At 42.9% G+C, this 15,323-nt stretch overlaps 1 protein-coding gene across 6 annotated transcripts in view; it reads left to right on the top strand.

The window, feature by feature from the left end:
* The window catches only part of ccdc9 (coiled-coil domain containing 9), a 40,283-nt gene extending 28,906 nt beyond the window's left edge, over positions 1–11,377 (top strand). For 2 of the 6 annotated variants that reach the window (XM_036001006.1, XM_036001007.1), the window contains 6 exons: positions 1,215–1,335; positions 2,333–2,447; positions 3,058–3,571; positions 3,769–4,032; positions 5,607–5,765; positions 10,696–11,376. In XM_036001006.1, the coding sequence (XP_035856899.1) occupies positions 1,215–1,335; positions 2,333–2,447; positions 3,058–3,571; positions 3,769–4,032; positions 5,607–5,765; positions 10,696–10,700 (1,178 nt within the window). In that variant the 3' untranslated portion in view covers positions 10,701–11,376. Of the gene's footprint in view, positions 1–1,214; positions 1,336–2,332; positions 2,448–3,057; positions 3,572–3,768; positions 4,033–5,606; positions 5,766–10,695 lie in introns of all 6 variants that reach the window. The other 4 variants (XM_036001008.1, XM_036001009.1, XM_036001011.1 and 1 more) reach the window with 4 other exon arrangements.
* The last annotated feature ends 3,946 nt before the right edge of the window (positions 11,378–15,323 follow it).

Below are 15,323 nucleotides of genomic sequence, written 5' to 3'. Positions count from 1 at the left end.
TGTACACTGGACTCTTCATGTTGATATTACAACCTCTAGTATGCTTCACCCCTTCACTTGAACGCAGCACATTTGCTCTGTTTCAGTATTTTTGTAGCCGTAATGTTTGTCCTAAAAGGGCATTAGAATAAAGTTTAAAAAAGTCCCAAAAGGCTGTAGTTTAAAGTGTCTTAGCTGTTCTAAAATCTCCGTAAACATTGGGGCTTATTTTTTTAAAACGGTTACCTGGCAATGTTTTCATAACATAAACACACAGCAACAGAAAATGCATAAATGTATGGATAATAAATAAGCATTCTTCTGCTACTGATGTCATGCAGTCGCAGGTTAGTTTTCTAAAGTATTTTACAACGGCTCCGAACGTAGCTGAGCCAATCACAATCCAGAGCTGGAACTATCTGTTTTAAAAGATGTATTTTCTCTATTTCACACGCAGTATCATGGAAGCCAGTCTAAAGCGCTCCTTTAAAGTCAGTTTGATCTCTCCTTCCCTCCCACTCGGAGCCATCCATCACCCACTAGCTAACAAACAAACACAGACGTTTGACCTCGTCCCAGAGTTCAGATGGACTCTGCAGCAGGTTGACATCTGCTGTCACACAAGTGTTGACTCTGATGTTACATAAGACATCGACTCTCCGACCCCAGCAGCAGAAATGGACTGTTTTGGTTTTTGTTTACGTGTCTCGCATGTTCATTTGATTTTTGCGCTATTTATTGATACTCTTTATTGTTTATATTTTGTTTTTATTTATATATTTGCACTCTTTCCTACTTTGTACTGCAGCCGCTGCACAACAATTTCTCTCGGGATAAATTTCCATCTTATCATAAAAAATGAATTATTAGAGAATGCCACTCCTAACACAGAACATGATTAGTATGGAAGACATTTTGTGCACAAATAGTATTTTTTATTTTTATTTTTTTCTTGGACTTAATCACAGTTCTTTTTCTAATCTTAAATTAGATCTTAAGTTTGGTTTTATGTAGATGCCATGACGCTGTATGTTTACCGAAGGTAAGGTTAATTCTGCTGACACACTATGCTTCAAAAAGGGCCAATGGGTGCTTGCTGTAGAGTATTTGACCACACGCATCCACCATTTCTTTTCTCACCTTTCACTCCCTCTCCTCTCTGATTCAGCCTACCGTTTTAGATCAAGTATCACAACTACCTTGATTTATACTCACCTTTTGAATTTTTCTTCCAGACGACAGTAAGCGGCCTCCTAAAGCTCCGACCATTGGCGACTTCCTGTCCCAGGGCAGGACCCCAGGGCAAAGAGGCGAGCGGGGCAGAGGTAGGGACCGAGGACAGAAACCGAGCTACAGGTAAATCCACACAGACATCACAGTCTTTCCTCTAGCAAAAATTATCCATAGATTGTCAGATCATGCTCAAACAAGTCTACTGTAGAACTGATAGGATGTTGACGGTGTTTCTTTGGACAGCCAACTCGATAGAAGACACTACTGGCATTAAAGGAACACGCCGACTTATTGGGACTTTAGCTTATTCACCGTATACCCCAGAGTGATTTGCTCGCAGCAACTGAACGTACTCCAGGCGAACTCTCTGCTCCTCACCACGGGGCGTCTCAGGTGCTGCGAGCAAATCACTCCGCCCAAGTAGCAGAAGTAGCAGTGCTTCGCCTTCTGAGAATATAGTTCCCAGTTTATATACGGTTAGAAGATGGCTGTGTCTCATGTGACCTTGTTATTTGTACACGCTGTGACTATACAAATCACAACATGTAAATAGGAAAATGTTGGCGTTATTTTGTCACTTATTGGGAGCAGTAGGCTAGATGGAGCCGGTTACCTCCAGGATCTGTGCTAAGCCAGGCTAGCGGTGGGGCGTCAGACAGAGTTAAAACATGCACGGAGATGAGAAGGGTATGTATGGATTTGTCTAACTCTGGGGGATACGGTCAATAAGCTAAAGTCCCAATAAGTCACCATGTTCCTTTAATAATGCATTAAAGAGATGAACACATTCATGCAGCAATAATTTTAATCATTATTCTAAAACGGGTCATTCTGCAAAGTGAGTACTTTTACTTTTGGTACTTAAGTATCAAAGTAAATGTCTGTGTCTGCAGAGATCCTGCCGTCTGCCTGTATATTCTCTTTTCATTCGGCTGTGTTCGGGACAATTCTGGGTGTTTCATACATGTTTGTTCTTCCTTGATTTGTTTACTCTGTAAAATGCTTTGGTTTGTGTGTATGTGGGGAGACTCGTATGCTCTTTTGTTGAGCGTTATTTGTGTGTGCTGCTTCTAACATTGATGTGCGTTGAACCTCTGACATGTCTGGGTGCCTTTGACAGCATGCATGACAACCGCTGGGAAGGAGAAAAAGAAGAGGAGGACAATACAAAGAGAGAGGAGAAGACCAAAAAGGAGGACAAGGAAGGAAAATCCAAACCTCCCACAGCACAGAAGGTAGAGGGGCTTCTTCATTAAAAATGCAAACAACCTCACCGTTAGCTTACAGGAGGTGGTGGCAGCTGCAATCAAACCCAGGCAGGCATCTAAACTGGACATGTTTGATATACGTTTTTTTATTTAAAAGAAAGAGAGATCCTGAAAAAGTGGAACTCTCAGCAAGCACTTTAATCACCTAGGGCGCATAGACTGCATGTACACACATCACTTACTCAAAGAAACCAACATTTCATTAAATAATGCTTTAGGGCAGATAATGGACGCATTTAAAACCGCTATAATCAATTTTTATGTGAAACAAGTCGCTCGTAGTGATGAACCTGCAGAGTTATCACCTGACTCTGCAATTCCCCTCAACTCAATGAGGTGTTATAGTATTTAGAGCACAACGTTCCAAAAACCCACTGTACTCTACCTGTGGCAGATGGCAGTTAGCAACTAGCAACTCCAATACTGGAGCATCTAGCAGCTACAGAGCCAGATGTTTTCCTCAGGAGTTGGTGGAGACCAAACCTAAAAGCTCAACAGAGGAGAGTAAATGTTGTCGATTGCAAACTCTTTTCAATTACTTTCCCAGTAATCCCCTCTTCCTTGTTTTTTTGCACAGGTGGAGTCCAAGCACGGAGACGGAGAAGATGACGACGAAGAATGGGAGGACGCCAGTGACGGAGAAGATGACGAGGGGAGCGACTCGGAACACGACTCCAGGGGCGATGAGAAGAAAGACACCGGGAAAGAGAAACCAACCAAGAGCAAAGACAACTCCCATACATCTCCCACGCCTCGTTCCCGACGGACGTCGGCAGGAAGCCCCAAAGAGCAGCGGCCTCCCAGGCCCAAGATCCACATCCCCCCACCGTCAGCAGTTCAGGAGTCCCCAGAGGGAGGCAAGCCCCTCAGCCCTTTCTACCCGCTGGACGGCCATCAGCCTGTGTCAGACTGGGGGGAGGAGATGGAGATGCTGTCGCCCCGGAGCAGCATGGAAGGCGAGAGCCCACTGAAACCCCCCAGTGTTGAGGCCAGCCCCCCCCAGAAGAAGGAGCAGGAGCTGGAGGAGGAGACCGAGAGCCAAGCTGCCGGCTCCGGTGAACTCGCCGAGCCACAGAAAGAAGAGGACACAGGTAGGATATGGCCCAGTTGTCTCTTTCTGTTTGTTCTGTGCTCGACTTTCTTTGCGTTTCACCTTATCTCATCTCTACTTTCTCTTTTCCTCTTACGCTCTCCATCCCTGCCTCCTCACCTTCTCCCCTCTACTTTATTTACCCTTTCCTCTCCCAATCTCCACTCCACCCCTCCCTCTCGGTCTTCCCATGCTCAGCCATAGATATTTCCTCTCCTTCAGAAAAGACTAAAGCCCAGCAGACTGTGATAGTGTCAGAACCAGAGTCCGTCCCCACAGACTCCGCCACCGCACCGCCATCTGACCCTGCCCCCTGTGAGGTTTCTGACCCCGCCCCCTGTAAGGTTTCTGACCCTGCCCCCTGTGAGGTTTCTGACCCCTCCCCCTGTGAGGTTTCTGACCCCGCCCCCTGTGAGGTTGCTGTGTTGAAGGACCAGGATACACCTGCTGCCCCATCACAAGGTAATACAGACCTAAAAAAAAAAAACAACTAAACCCGACAAAGGGCCCTATCTTGCACCCGGCGCAGCGCCCACGTCATTTAAATAGCAAATGCACCTGCACCCATCTTTTTGCCCATGGTCTTACAGGGAGGTGTGTTCAGGTGCATTCTTGGCGTATTGCTATCTTGAGGCAGCGGGAAGTGATCACGCCATTGACCAACAAAAACCTGGTCTAAAGTCAATAGCGCAGCATTTCATTGTTATTTTAACAGCACATTAGTAAAATGTGCCTAGGCTCGTGCACAGCACAGGGATGCGCAGCGGCACACAAACATGCAAAAGATTACAAATAAAAATATTACGGTGCAAATCCACCATCATAATAGCAATGCGCCAAGGTCCAAACGTACCTGGCTTTTAAAGGGAATGGAAGATGATCTCTGATTGGTTTATAGCATCTTACGCCCAAAACACACCCATGAATTAATGAAGACACTAAGTACAACCCTTTTGAACCATGCACCCGGCGCACGGACCCTTTTTTCCGCCGTCAAACTAGCAAAAGAGGATTTGGACATGCCCTAAACGCACCTGCGCCGTGCGCTCAGATCACTATGAGTCTAAAGCAATTTTAGCGGCTCTGTGAGGCTGCACTTTGGCAGAGTGGTGCTCTGAACTAAATGCATCGAACATTAAAGTATCATCTGTATCATTTTTATAATGACAATGTATCAAATAATAATATGTCAATGTGAAAGGTGTCTCTGGTAGTGATGAACCTACAGAGAATTATCACCTGGACCACAGCTCCCCTCAGCGCTACAGAGCTTTAAAGTTTCTGTTTACTGTCCAGTCCATAACTTTACTGTTTTGGCTCACTCTCACATCATTGTTTTCAGAGAAAAAGCTGTAAGAAGCCACACCTGCTCTGTCCTGAGGCTGATGGGAGTGCCAATAATTTAGCAGGTATTTGGTCATAAACCAAAATATTGGACAAATTTAAAAGAAATTGACCAGATAATAGCACTAGAGGAAAAGGTAAGGGACCACAGGGTGCCCGGATAGCTCGGTTGGTAGAGCGGGCGCCCATATATAGAGGTTTACTCCTCGACGCAGCAGGCCCAGGTTCGACTCCTCCCTGTGGCCCTTTGCTGCATGTCATTCCCCCTCTCTCCCCTTTCACGTCTTCAGCTGTCCTGTCAAAAATAAAGGCCGGAAATGCCCAAAAAATAATCTAATAATAATAATAATAATCTTAAGTTATTATAGTTTATCTTGAGGGGGGGACATGAATGTTTGTACCAAATATTAAGACAATGCATCCTTTAGTTGTCCAGATATTTCACTCAGAGCTTCATGTTGGCACTAGATAAAAAGTCAGGGGATCATCAGAGTCAGTAGGATACATCCTCTGGGCACCATGAATCCATGAACAAAACTTCAAGGCAATCTAAAAGGCAGTCCATCCAATAGCTGTTGAGATATTTCGGCGTGGTGGATCAAGTGTTCTTGGATGGTAAAAAAAAAAAACATGTAAGAAATCAATCGAATAGATGAGACACTGTAATGTAGACACTACTTTCTCTCTGACAGAAGACAAATTGGACACCCCTCCTCCGTCTCCAGCCGTCCTGGAGGCTGACCAGAGCTCCTCTGAACCAGCAGGAGGGAAAGATGACGACTCGGCGCCCGCCACAACCGACGCTGCTCCGACAGCAGAGACAGTGGAGTCCTCAGAGCAGACATCCTCAGGTACCATTATTAGTGACTTTGAGACTGTGGCTTACTGTTAGAAACCCCCTGCGTACTTCTCACATCCTCTCACTCCTCACTCTGTTTTCTTATTTTTGTGAATGTGTCCTCTTTTTTTGTTTTCTTTGTTGTGGTTCTCCTGCTCACTCGGCATTGCTTTTTTTTCACGTCTAAATAAATAATGGTGGGAGCGGTTTGGTGGCATGACACATCCAAAGATATATTTAGACACTTCCACAAAGCCTGTTTTTTAGGACCTGGCTGTCTTCCTGCTCCTCCTGTTATGCAATGAAAGTACTAACTCCACGTCCTCTGATGGTCTTTGTTGTATGTACTCCGTGTGTGGTGTATACTGCCCCTATCCTTCCTCCTCTTGTTCTCTTCTCTTTTTTGTTTTTCATCCTTTTGTGGCTGTGATGACAATGCTTAACGCCACATGGCGTGCTGCCTGCATGACCAACCCTTACCTCCTCTCATTCCCTCTCCTTCAGTTTTCCTAGTGTTAATGAGAGTTTGTGAATCAAATGACATACTCGTTGCTACTGAAGAGCGAGAAAAGAGGTATCAAAGTGAAATGTGAGCCTGTTTTTTTTGTTCTCTGTACATCCATGGCATCTTGGGAACCAGATGTCTCCAGCTAAACTGTCCGACCAAACAAACCAAATTTTAAAATCATCAATCAAAGCTACTTTGTTTTACTCTCATAAATGAAATGTATACAACTGTATCTAGGTCTTGAGCAACAATCCCAGGGGATAAACCTGTTATGTTTAGGACTCAAAGAGTTAGCTCCTTATGTGTTAGCTGGCAAGAGTTACCTTTTGAATGTCCCAAACAAATCTGGATTTAAGATGGTGCGCAGATTGAGAGGGTGATGCCTCAGCCAACATGGCTGACAACTTGTATCTGAGCTGAGCCAAATTGCGGATCTGTTCACAAATCAGGGCCCGGCCTGTATTTATCAAGCGTCTGACAGTAGGACGTCAGTTCAAAGAGGGATGCAGCTTTTAGTCCGTCTTTTAGGTCTAGAAGTAAAAGCAATTTGTCAACTTTCTTTACTTCATTTCAAAATCTCATTTTCCAGGCCTAGAAAAGTCATTGAATAAGTAAAATCTGAAAACGTTTTGGAAAAGTACTAGAATTTTGTTGTTTAAGAAGTTTATTTTTACAATATTATTTTCCGTGGATAATCTTCCACGTATTATTTTCTGTAGCTGTTGACGTAACGTAGCTCTAATATGTGTGACATTTTGTTTACTATCATGTACATTTCTTTATTTTCTCCCCGCGTTCCGAGCAAGCGTATATTTAAAGTTCATGGCTCTCTAATGACCAATGCAACTTGTATCTGTCATTCGAGAGCCATGAAATATTAAGTATAACATAAGTTTTTCATCCAGAAATGATTTCATAATTAAGTGCATTAAGTAGTTTGAAGTAAATATAAACATTTAGAGATTGAAAAAGGTTTTCATACAACAAGTAACATTTGGATTTAAGTATACTATACAGTTAAGTTTTATTATGGAAAAGTTTTGAAATGTGATTGAAAATGTGTGGGAACCCTGGAAATATTTAGGACTCCAGGGGTGTCCTAACCTGTTAGGAAATGGCTTTCATGCAGAGATATCTTGTGAGAGGAGAGCTGTTTAGGAAATGCTTGAGGACGATGAGTGTAGTAAAAGATAATTTTGACAGAAAACGAATAGTTTTTGAGACTGAGGCCTTGTACAGCTGCAGAGGAGAACACATGCTGTCCCTGCAGAAACCCATGGCCTCACAATGTCACACTTTGTTGTGACTGAGACGGGACGGTGCGTGGTTTTGGGTTGTTTTTTGGAAAGGTGCTCTTTATTTAATGCAACCCCCTAAAAAGCCTTTATTGTTGTTGACGTTGAGGCAGTAGATTCAGCCACTTGGAGCCAAAGCATCTCACGATGGTACCATGATTCATTAGTTTGTACATTTTCAGCCACCAATGGGAATAGAAACCACTCGCCCTCATATGATCTATCTTCCCATCTTCTGTTTCTGTACACAGCGGTTTAAGAGTGAGCTAAGTGAATAATCCACAAACAAGATGAGGAAGTCCAGTCGTTAGACGCTCTCCTTCCTACCACTCAGCTTGCGGCTGTGCCGTTATCACTTTGGCTAATGGCTAAGTTTTTGGAAAACAAAAGATTTTCGGTCAACTTGTTCCAACTGGAAGTAGTAGAGAACCACAAGAGGACTGATTGATTCTTTCCTTACTCTTTAAAAAATGCCCACTGTCAATCTAGAATTGAGAATTAAAATGAGATTTTAGCCACATATCTTCATTAAGTTAAGTTAATTTGAACCTGATTTATGAGGAAGTGACCTGTATAGTACAGTATTGACCGTTTGCATGTGACGTCATGCTCTACTCGCGCAAATTATGAACGTCATGACGGACAGCGGAAGAGCTATGCTGTAGACGGACGGCAAGCCAAGTGCTTAAGTGTTCGTTCATATAATAAAATGGTTATTTCTTTTTGTGCGGTGGGCTGTGCCAATAGACAGGTTAAAGCCAATCTATCTTTTTATTGGATGGGGAGAGAAGGCAATGATGGATTGCTGGCTAAGCTAATAGGCTAGCTGCTAGGAGTAGTACAAGCAAGCAAAGCTGGCCAAATGGCTAACATCTCCCCGCAACGGTCTGTATCTCCCTTTTTCCACGTACAGTATTCCTCCCCTTCAGTCCGTTTATATTGTCCGATTAAAATCAATTTGAATACTTTGTGGCGTCAATATGTTATTGTGTACTGCTGCAGTGACACCATGAATGCCCCTTGTGAATACATCTTAATAACTATGCTGTGTCTAACTGGTCAAATCTTAACATAGGCTACAGCAAATATAATCACAGATAAGAAGATGGCATGTTACAATTATGTGTGGTTACTACTGATCATATACACTCCGTGATTTACTGCATGGATTAACGTGTGATAGATAATGAATGACCCACGCATCCCAGAGCTGGGATGTGTTCAGGCATCCATTAGCTAGGAAGTTGCATTGGCACACCCAGTGAACTACGGTATGTGGGTAGCCACGACCGACCATGTCCTCTAAAAACATGGGCTACGTGTTATATAAATCTTTACTTAAGTAAAGAATAGATGTTAATACAAAATAAACCCTAGATTGATGTCTTATCTTTGCCATTATGAGGTACCTCCCCCCGCCGTTAGGGTAGCATCGCATACCTGTAACCCAGCCAGCTACAAAGAACTGGTAAGCATCCAGACTTTTAAAAGCTTTGAGATCAGCACCAGTATATGGGGTTATATTTATGTTATGTTTATTATACCCCGTTTACCACATAGTGGTACAGATCATATGGACTGAAGTCAGGCAGACTCGGTGATTTAATGAGGTCCGTTTCAGTTTCGTGTTTCTGCTTTTAAAAGGTTTACACTTGAATTGTAATACCTACTTTTAATAGTAACATTTCAGTAAATGTATATCTATGTATTTGTTTGTTACATTTTGCTTTGCAAAGTTAGGAAAGCAATGTTTAAGTTCAGCCTGAAGTTGCCATACACATAGAGGAATGAGTTCCAGACCTAGTTGACTCTCGGTGCCCTTTTACCCCCACAGACTGTGTCCAGTTTGTGTGTGTTAACGCAGTGTTAACACACACACTGTACGTGTGGCTGAAACATGATATTGATGATATTCTTATTTAATTCTCAATTTCTGATGTTCAGTAAAAGTACGTGAAAGAAAATGTAAGATGACACATTGTAAGGACAGATTTCTGTTGTCTTCTTGTGTTTTTTGGTGTAAACGCCACTAATTGCATCTACACTTCTTCTGATGACTCATGTGTGATAAACAGCAGGAGACAGATGAGCTCATGAGTGCATGAGTACACACACACACACACACACACACACACACACACCTGATCTGATGTAATTGTGCAAGTGTGTGTGTGTGTGTGTGTTTGTGTGTCAGGGTGGAGATCAGGAAACCAGGGGAAATTAGAGGCACAATTAAGTTTTTAAAAGGCTTTTCAGAGGAAATGAGCTGCAGCCTGCCGGACAGATGATCGTGCAGACAGAACGGAGACCGTTTGAAGTCTGATTGAATTAAATCTTGTGATGATTGTGAGGCTCCACAGTGGAGTATCTGACCCTCAAGTACTGGCAAACACCCTGATTAAAAAAAACAAACAACAAAACACTGGTTCCAGTGATGTCGCAGTCAGTGTTCAGATTCAGCGCTGACTGAGTGACACAAGTCTCAGCTGGAAGAGTAGAGGAGAAATGACGTGAAATGAGCGTACAGGTCCAGGTGGAAAAAAAACAACAACGATCTTTTTTTCATTTCTCTAAAAGAGAAGGAAGGGTAAGAAGTTAGAAACTGCCTGTTGATCTATAATATGAAGTGTATTTCTCTTCATGATGATTGTAGGTTTCAATTTATTTTACAAACCTCACGTTGCATAACGTAACGGTGTGGCTCGAAAAGGAACTGAAATGGTAAACGACTTTACTAAACTTTGCGCAAACACACTTTCTTAAAGTCACAGTGGAGGGAGAGGCAGACAGCAACAGATGATGGAGGGGTGAACAGTGCATGCACTACACTGCACGGGATGTGTCTGAAAATTGTGTGTGAGAAAGAAAACCCTTTTAAAATGCCAACTAATTCTAATAAACAGTGGTGGAAGAAGTACTCAGATCTCTCAGAAAAGTAGCAGTACCACAGTAAAAGAAAGTCCTGCATTCAGATTCCCATTTCAGAATAATAAAGCCTATTATATTATCATGTTACTGTGATGTGCTTTAGATCAAAGTATTAAGCACAATGACACACACACACACACACACACACACACACACACACACACACACACACACACACACAAACCACTTACTGCCTGTGTTTGTATCAACAGGCTGAAGCTGCTGGGAACAAACATGCTCACTTCTGAGGAGGATGGAAACATGAGATGGACTGTGCCGCCGCCGTGGACGGGCCTCTCTCTCTCTCTCTCTCTCTTTTTCAGCTGTTTCTTTTAGATCAGTGGGTCTGATCACCTCTGGGCCGCCGCCATGCTTTGTCTCTTCTGTTAAGTATTAAGATATGAAGAGTGAAATCCGCGTCGGTCGCTGGTTTTCAAAATGTTTTGTTCTCACGGTGGGGTCTCAAGGTTTTCTGGGCTGGTAAAATGAACTGAGCGTGATTTGATTTTGTCCAAAAGACCACACGTGTAGATGTGTTTTCACAGATTATTTAAGAAAAATGACACCCTCAGAACTTCATAGAAGTCGGCAACAAGCCAAATCTCCCCTCTTTAGATTTTAAGTGTATTAATTGAGCCCATCAAGCCTGGAAGTTTTTCGACCGGAGAAGGGGAAATGCAGATGCGGTTGACCTGGTGGTCTATAAGAGGTGTTTTAGGTGATGTTAACAATCGTGGTTTGCAGCACTGACATGTTGTAGGCTGATCCATTCTCCTGCACAGTCTTTTGCCCATTGCATTAAGGCAATTAAGATATTTATGTCTGAGCCCGTCACAGTTAAAATCTCATTTTTTTTCTCATACTAATGACACATACGTTTGTTTATGTGGAAAGCCCGCTTTTATTAAGCAACTGTAGGAAGGCATTCGGAAATGTCAACAGATGAGCGCATCAGCGCACACGGGGCAACAAGCGCACGTTAACACAGGCGCGCAACTACATAATAAGCTTTTTAAAATTTTAAATGTTCAACGCCTTATCGCGCTGATGTGACCGAGCCCGACCCAAACCCAAACATCATTTCTAAATATCTGTCCGAACCCGGCCCGGCCCGTCGGGTCCTGATGGGCTCAGGTTGGGTATCCATCCTCTAATTGATAACACCCCTAAACCAAGCAGGTGCCTGCTGAGCCAGGCCAGTCCACACTGAATGAAGCAGGATATGTGGGCAGGTTTTGCATTGAACTTGTACTGTATGTAGAAAACTCACAACACCAAGCCCTACCTGACCTGAGATCATTATATAGAAGCTTTCAGAGGACCAGTTTGGAGGTCCACGCTCAGCTGTCTCAGGAACAGGACAGACGTGGATTTCTGTGTTTTGGCTGGAAAATAATCACTTCATTAACGATTGATTGGATTAATTCAGCCTCTTAACTAGTGCCAGCTTGTTAACCATAGCATGTGGCGACCTTCTGTCTTGTTGTAAACACGTCTAACATATTTAATAGAAGCCTGTGTTAATAGCTGCTACTACTGTAGGTATATTTTTAAAGAGTACTCCACCGATTTAGCGCTGAACGGCAGTAACGTTACCCACAATGCAATTTGACCACTGATAAGCGGTATCACAGATTATCAGATTTCGTGCAGCTCCCCCCGGAGCCAAAAAAGGCTTTATAAAGCTTTTTTTCCACATCCCCAACATCTGTAAACAGACTTTGATGTGTAATATCGGGGGAATACCTTCATTATTAATTACGTTGCCAGTTTTTGTCTGTTGGTTAATTAGCTAGATTACAAATCCCAGTGTTGGATTAGAGACTAAAACAAGACAGCGTGTAGTCACTCAGTTTGGCCTAATGCACCAGTTTTAAACCTAACGTAATGAAAGACCTCACATCCTGGTTAGCTATCGAAGGTAGATGTTTTCTTAATTTGTCGATGCAGACAGACAATCACTCGTAGGAACCAGCATACTAGCAGCATAACTAAATGCTACTGTAGCACCTAGGAAACAGTGAATGCAGCATTGGTGTTCATGATGCAGAGATGGGACTCCAGCCTACATTGCTCTTTGGTTTTATTTTGTGGCTCATACTTATTGGGACATGGAAATACTTTTTTATATCAGACCCACTGACACTCATATTTTTACTTCTAAAGACATCTGGACACACTAAAGCTCTTTCAAAAATAAGAATCTTCAGCCTGACTGTTTACATGAGCTTCGCAGCAGGTATATCCTGATGTTTTAAGTGTAATTTATTTGTCAATGTTTTGCATTAGAGCCAGCTGTGCAGGCCTGCTGTTGTTGAATAACTGACTTCAATGATCAGACGTTCATCAGAGATGTTCTCACCCAGATTAACTGATTAAGATGTGTTGCTTGAGGGCACTTTGCTACAACATCCCCCTCGTCTCAAATCTATCAAAATACCTATTATGTACTTAGAGGCGGCGGTCCATTTGCTGTTTTTAAATTATTATTTAATTCACAATCATGATTACTAAAAACGTGACTTTGATTTTCTGTGACGCAGACTGCGCTGTCATTTTGTGAATCATCAGTTCTAGAGAGAAATCTGTTCATATCCGTCTGGGAAGAGTTCCCCTCTCTCTATAGGGGACACACTGCCTTTTTAATTGTTTTTAAAATCAAGGATCTAGCTTTACGTTATGAGTGTTTTGGGCTTTACGTTAAATATATACATTTTTATTTAACAGCCATGTTTTGAGGAGATAACTGTCTCTTATTTAGAAAGACAGGCTTGCGTTAAATTAAAGTGCAGTAACATGAATTACTACTTGAGTAATGAGCCGTTTATTTTGGTATGAAAGCCTTTACTCATACCTCAGCAGACCAAGGGCTTTTAGGTTGGTTTGTTTTTGAGTGTGTGCTTGGTTTCTGCAAAGTCTTTGAATCATGCCTGTGGACACTGGGATAAATGGGTTGCTTTTAATGTTTTTATGTTCTGTATCGGAGGAATAAAAATGATGCATTTGGATCAAAAGGAACGGCAATATGTACAGTTTGTAAATGGAAATGAACATTCCACCTTTGGGGCAAAGTGTAGCCTGTGAGCTATAAAAACATTTAGTTTTTTCATATGGATATTTGTCTTTCTGAGCTTCGATGACTGATTGTAACTACGTCTTCCTGTTTGATACATGAAATTGCTGAGAACTAACAAGGTGGCTGTTTTCAGAAAGATTATCAGGACAAGCATGATTCCAAAATTTTAGCTTTTCAATGTTATCAAAGCCATTGATTAAATAAATGTCCCCAATATCACATCAGAGAGAGCCCTAATGTTTTTACCCACATGAAATGTAAAGCACGCAGTTGCTTTAGCAGTTTTTGTTTCTCTTATTTAGCCAATAAATGTATTTCTCTGATGTCTGAAGTCTGGTCTGATTTCTTCTGTAGCTGTGAGACCAGTGGCGGACTCAGGCTGTCTGAGGGGCGAGAAAAATAAAAATAGCACCAGTTGCCTGCAGTGGGGCACCAATGTGCAGCTGTTCTAGCATGAAGGGCAGCCTATATAACCTGACACGCCAGATGTTTTTTGCACAGAACCATCTAAGAAGCTGCATTGAAAACGGTCATGCACTTTGAAAAAAACACTTGGCTGGAGATTTGATGAACCGCCTGTTAAACTCTGGCCGAAGCCAGTCGGGAGAAGAACAAAAACATCTTTTCCATCAAGAAAAGCCTTTAGCCCCGTTCATTGCTCTTATTTCAATGAAGAAATTATTTCCACTTCTAATATAACTGATGCTATTGTAGCATCTACGCTAACCTCTTTAGGAGCTGCTGTTGTGAACGAAACGGTTGCCTCTCTATGTCGCCACACACACCGAAACCCCGCAGTAGTTGCCAGTAGCTCCTCACAGGATGCTGATTGATCCGAGCCACGGTTGATTTGACACAAACGCATTACCTGAAGCCTGACAAGATGGATCTTTGTGTGATATCGTAAGAATCCAGCTGCCATGCAAGGTAACAGCCTATGTGGCATTGCGTTATGTTTTCTCCACTAGAAAGGCGCTGTATAGGGCTCGTCATCACGTTTTCTCCACTAGAAAGGTGCCGTATAGGGCACGTCAAGACGTTTTCTCCACTAGAAGGGCGCCGTATAGGGCACGTCAAGACGTTTTCTCCACTAGAAGGGCGCCGTATAGGGCACGTCAAGACGTTTTCTCCACTAGAAGGCCGCCGTATAGGGCACGTCATCACGTTTTATCCACTAGAAGGCCGCTGTATAGGGCACGTCATCACGTTTTATCCACTAGAAGGGTGCCGTATAGGGCACGTCATCACGTTTTATCCACTAGAAGGGCGCTGTATAGGGCACGTCATCACGTTTTCTCCACTAGAAGGGCGCCGTATAGGGCACGTCATGTTTTCTCCACTAGAAGGGCGCTGTATAGGGCACGTCATGTTTTCTCCACTAGAAGGGCACCCTAGACCAGGCACTGCATGACATTTTCTCCACTGTGAAGACAGTTCAGAGGGCACATGATTACGTTTTTTCCACTAAGGGCATCCTAGACGGTGCACTGACGGTGCGCCATATGGCACATCATCACATTTTCTCCACTAAGGGCACCTCTTTCCCCCACAGGTTGTGTCAAATGGCAGCCCACCAAGTGGCAGGGTCTGCCTGAGGTTTCTCCCTGTTAAAAAGGAAGTTTTTGCTTGCTCTTGGGGGAAGTGTTGGGTCTTTGTAAATAATAGTGTGGTCTAGACATACTGGTTCTGTAAAGTGTCCTGAGATAATGTCTGTTATGATTTGACACAAAATGAAATGTAATTGAATTGACTCGTAGAGGGTAC

The sequence above is a fragment of the Sander lucioperca genome, chromosome 5, assembly GCF_008315115.2.
Source record: "Sander lucioperca isolate FBNREF2018 chromosome 5, SLUC_FBN_1.2, whole genome shotgun sequence".
In the NCBI taxonomy this organism is placed as follows: Eukaryota; Metazoa; Chordata; class Actinopteri; order Perciformes; family Percidae; genus Sander; species Sander lucioperca.
Note: the sequence above shows the minus strand (reverse complement) of the source record. Positions and strands in the feature narration are given on the sequence as shown.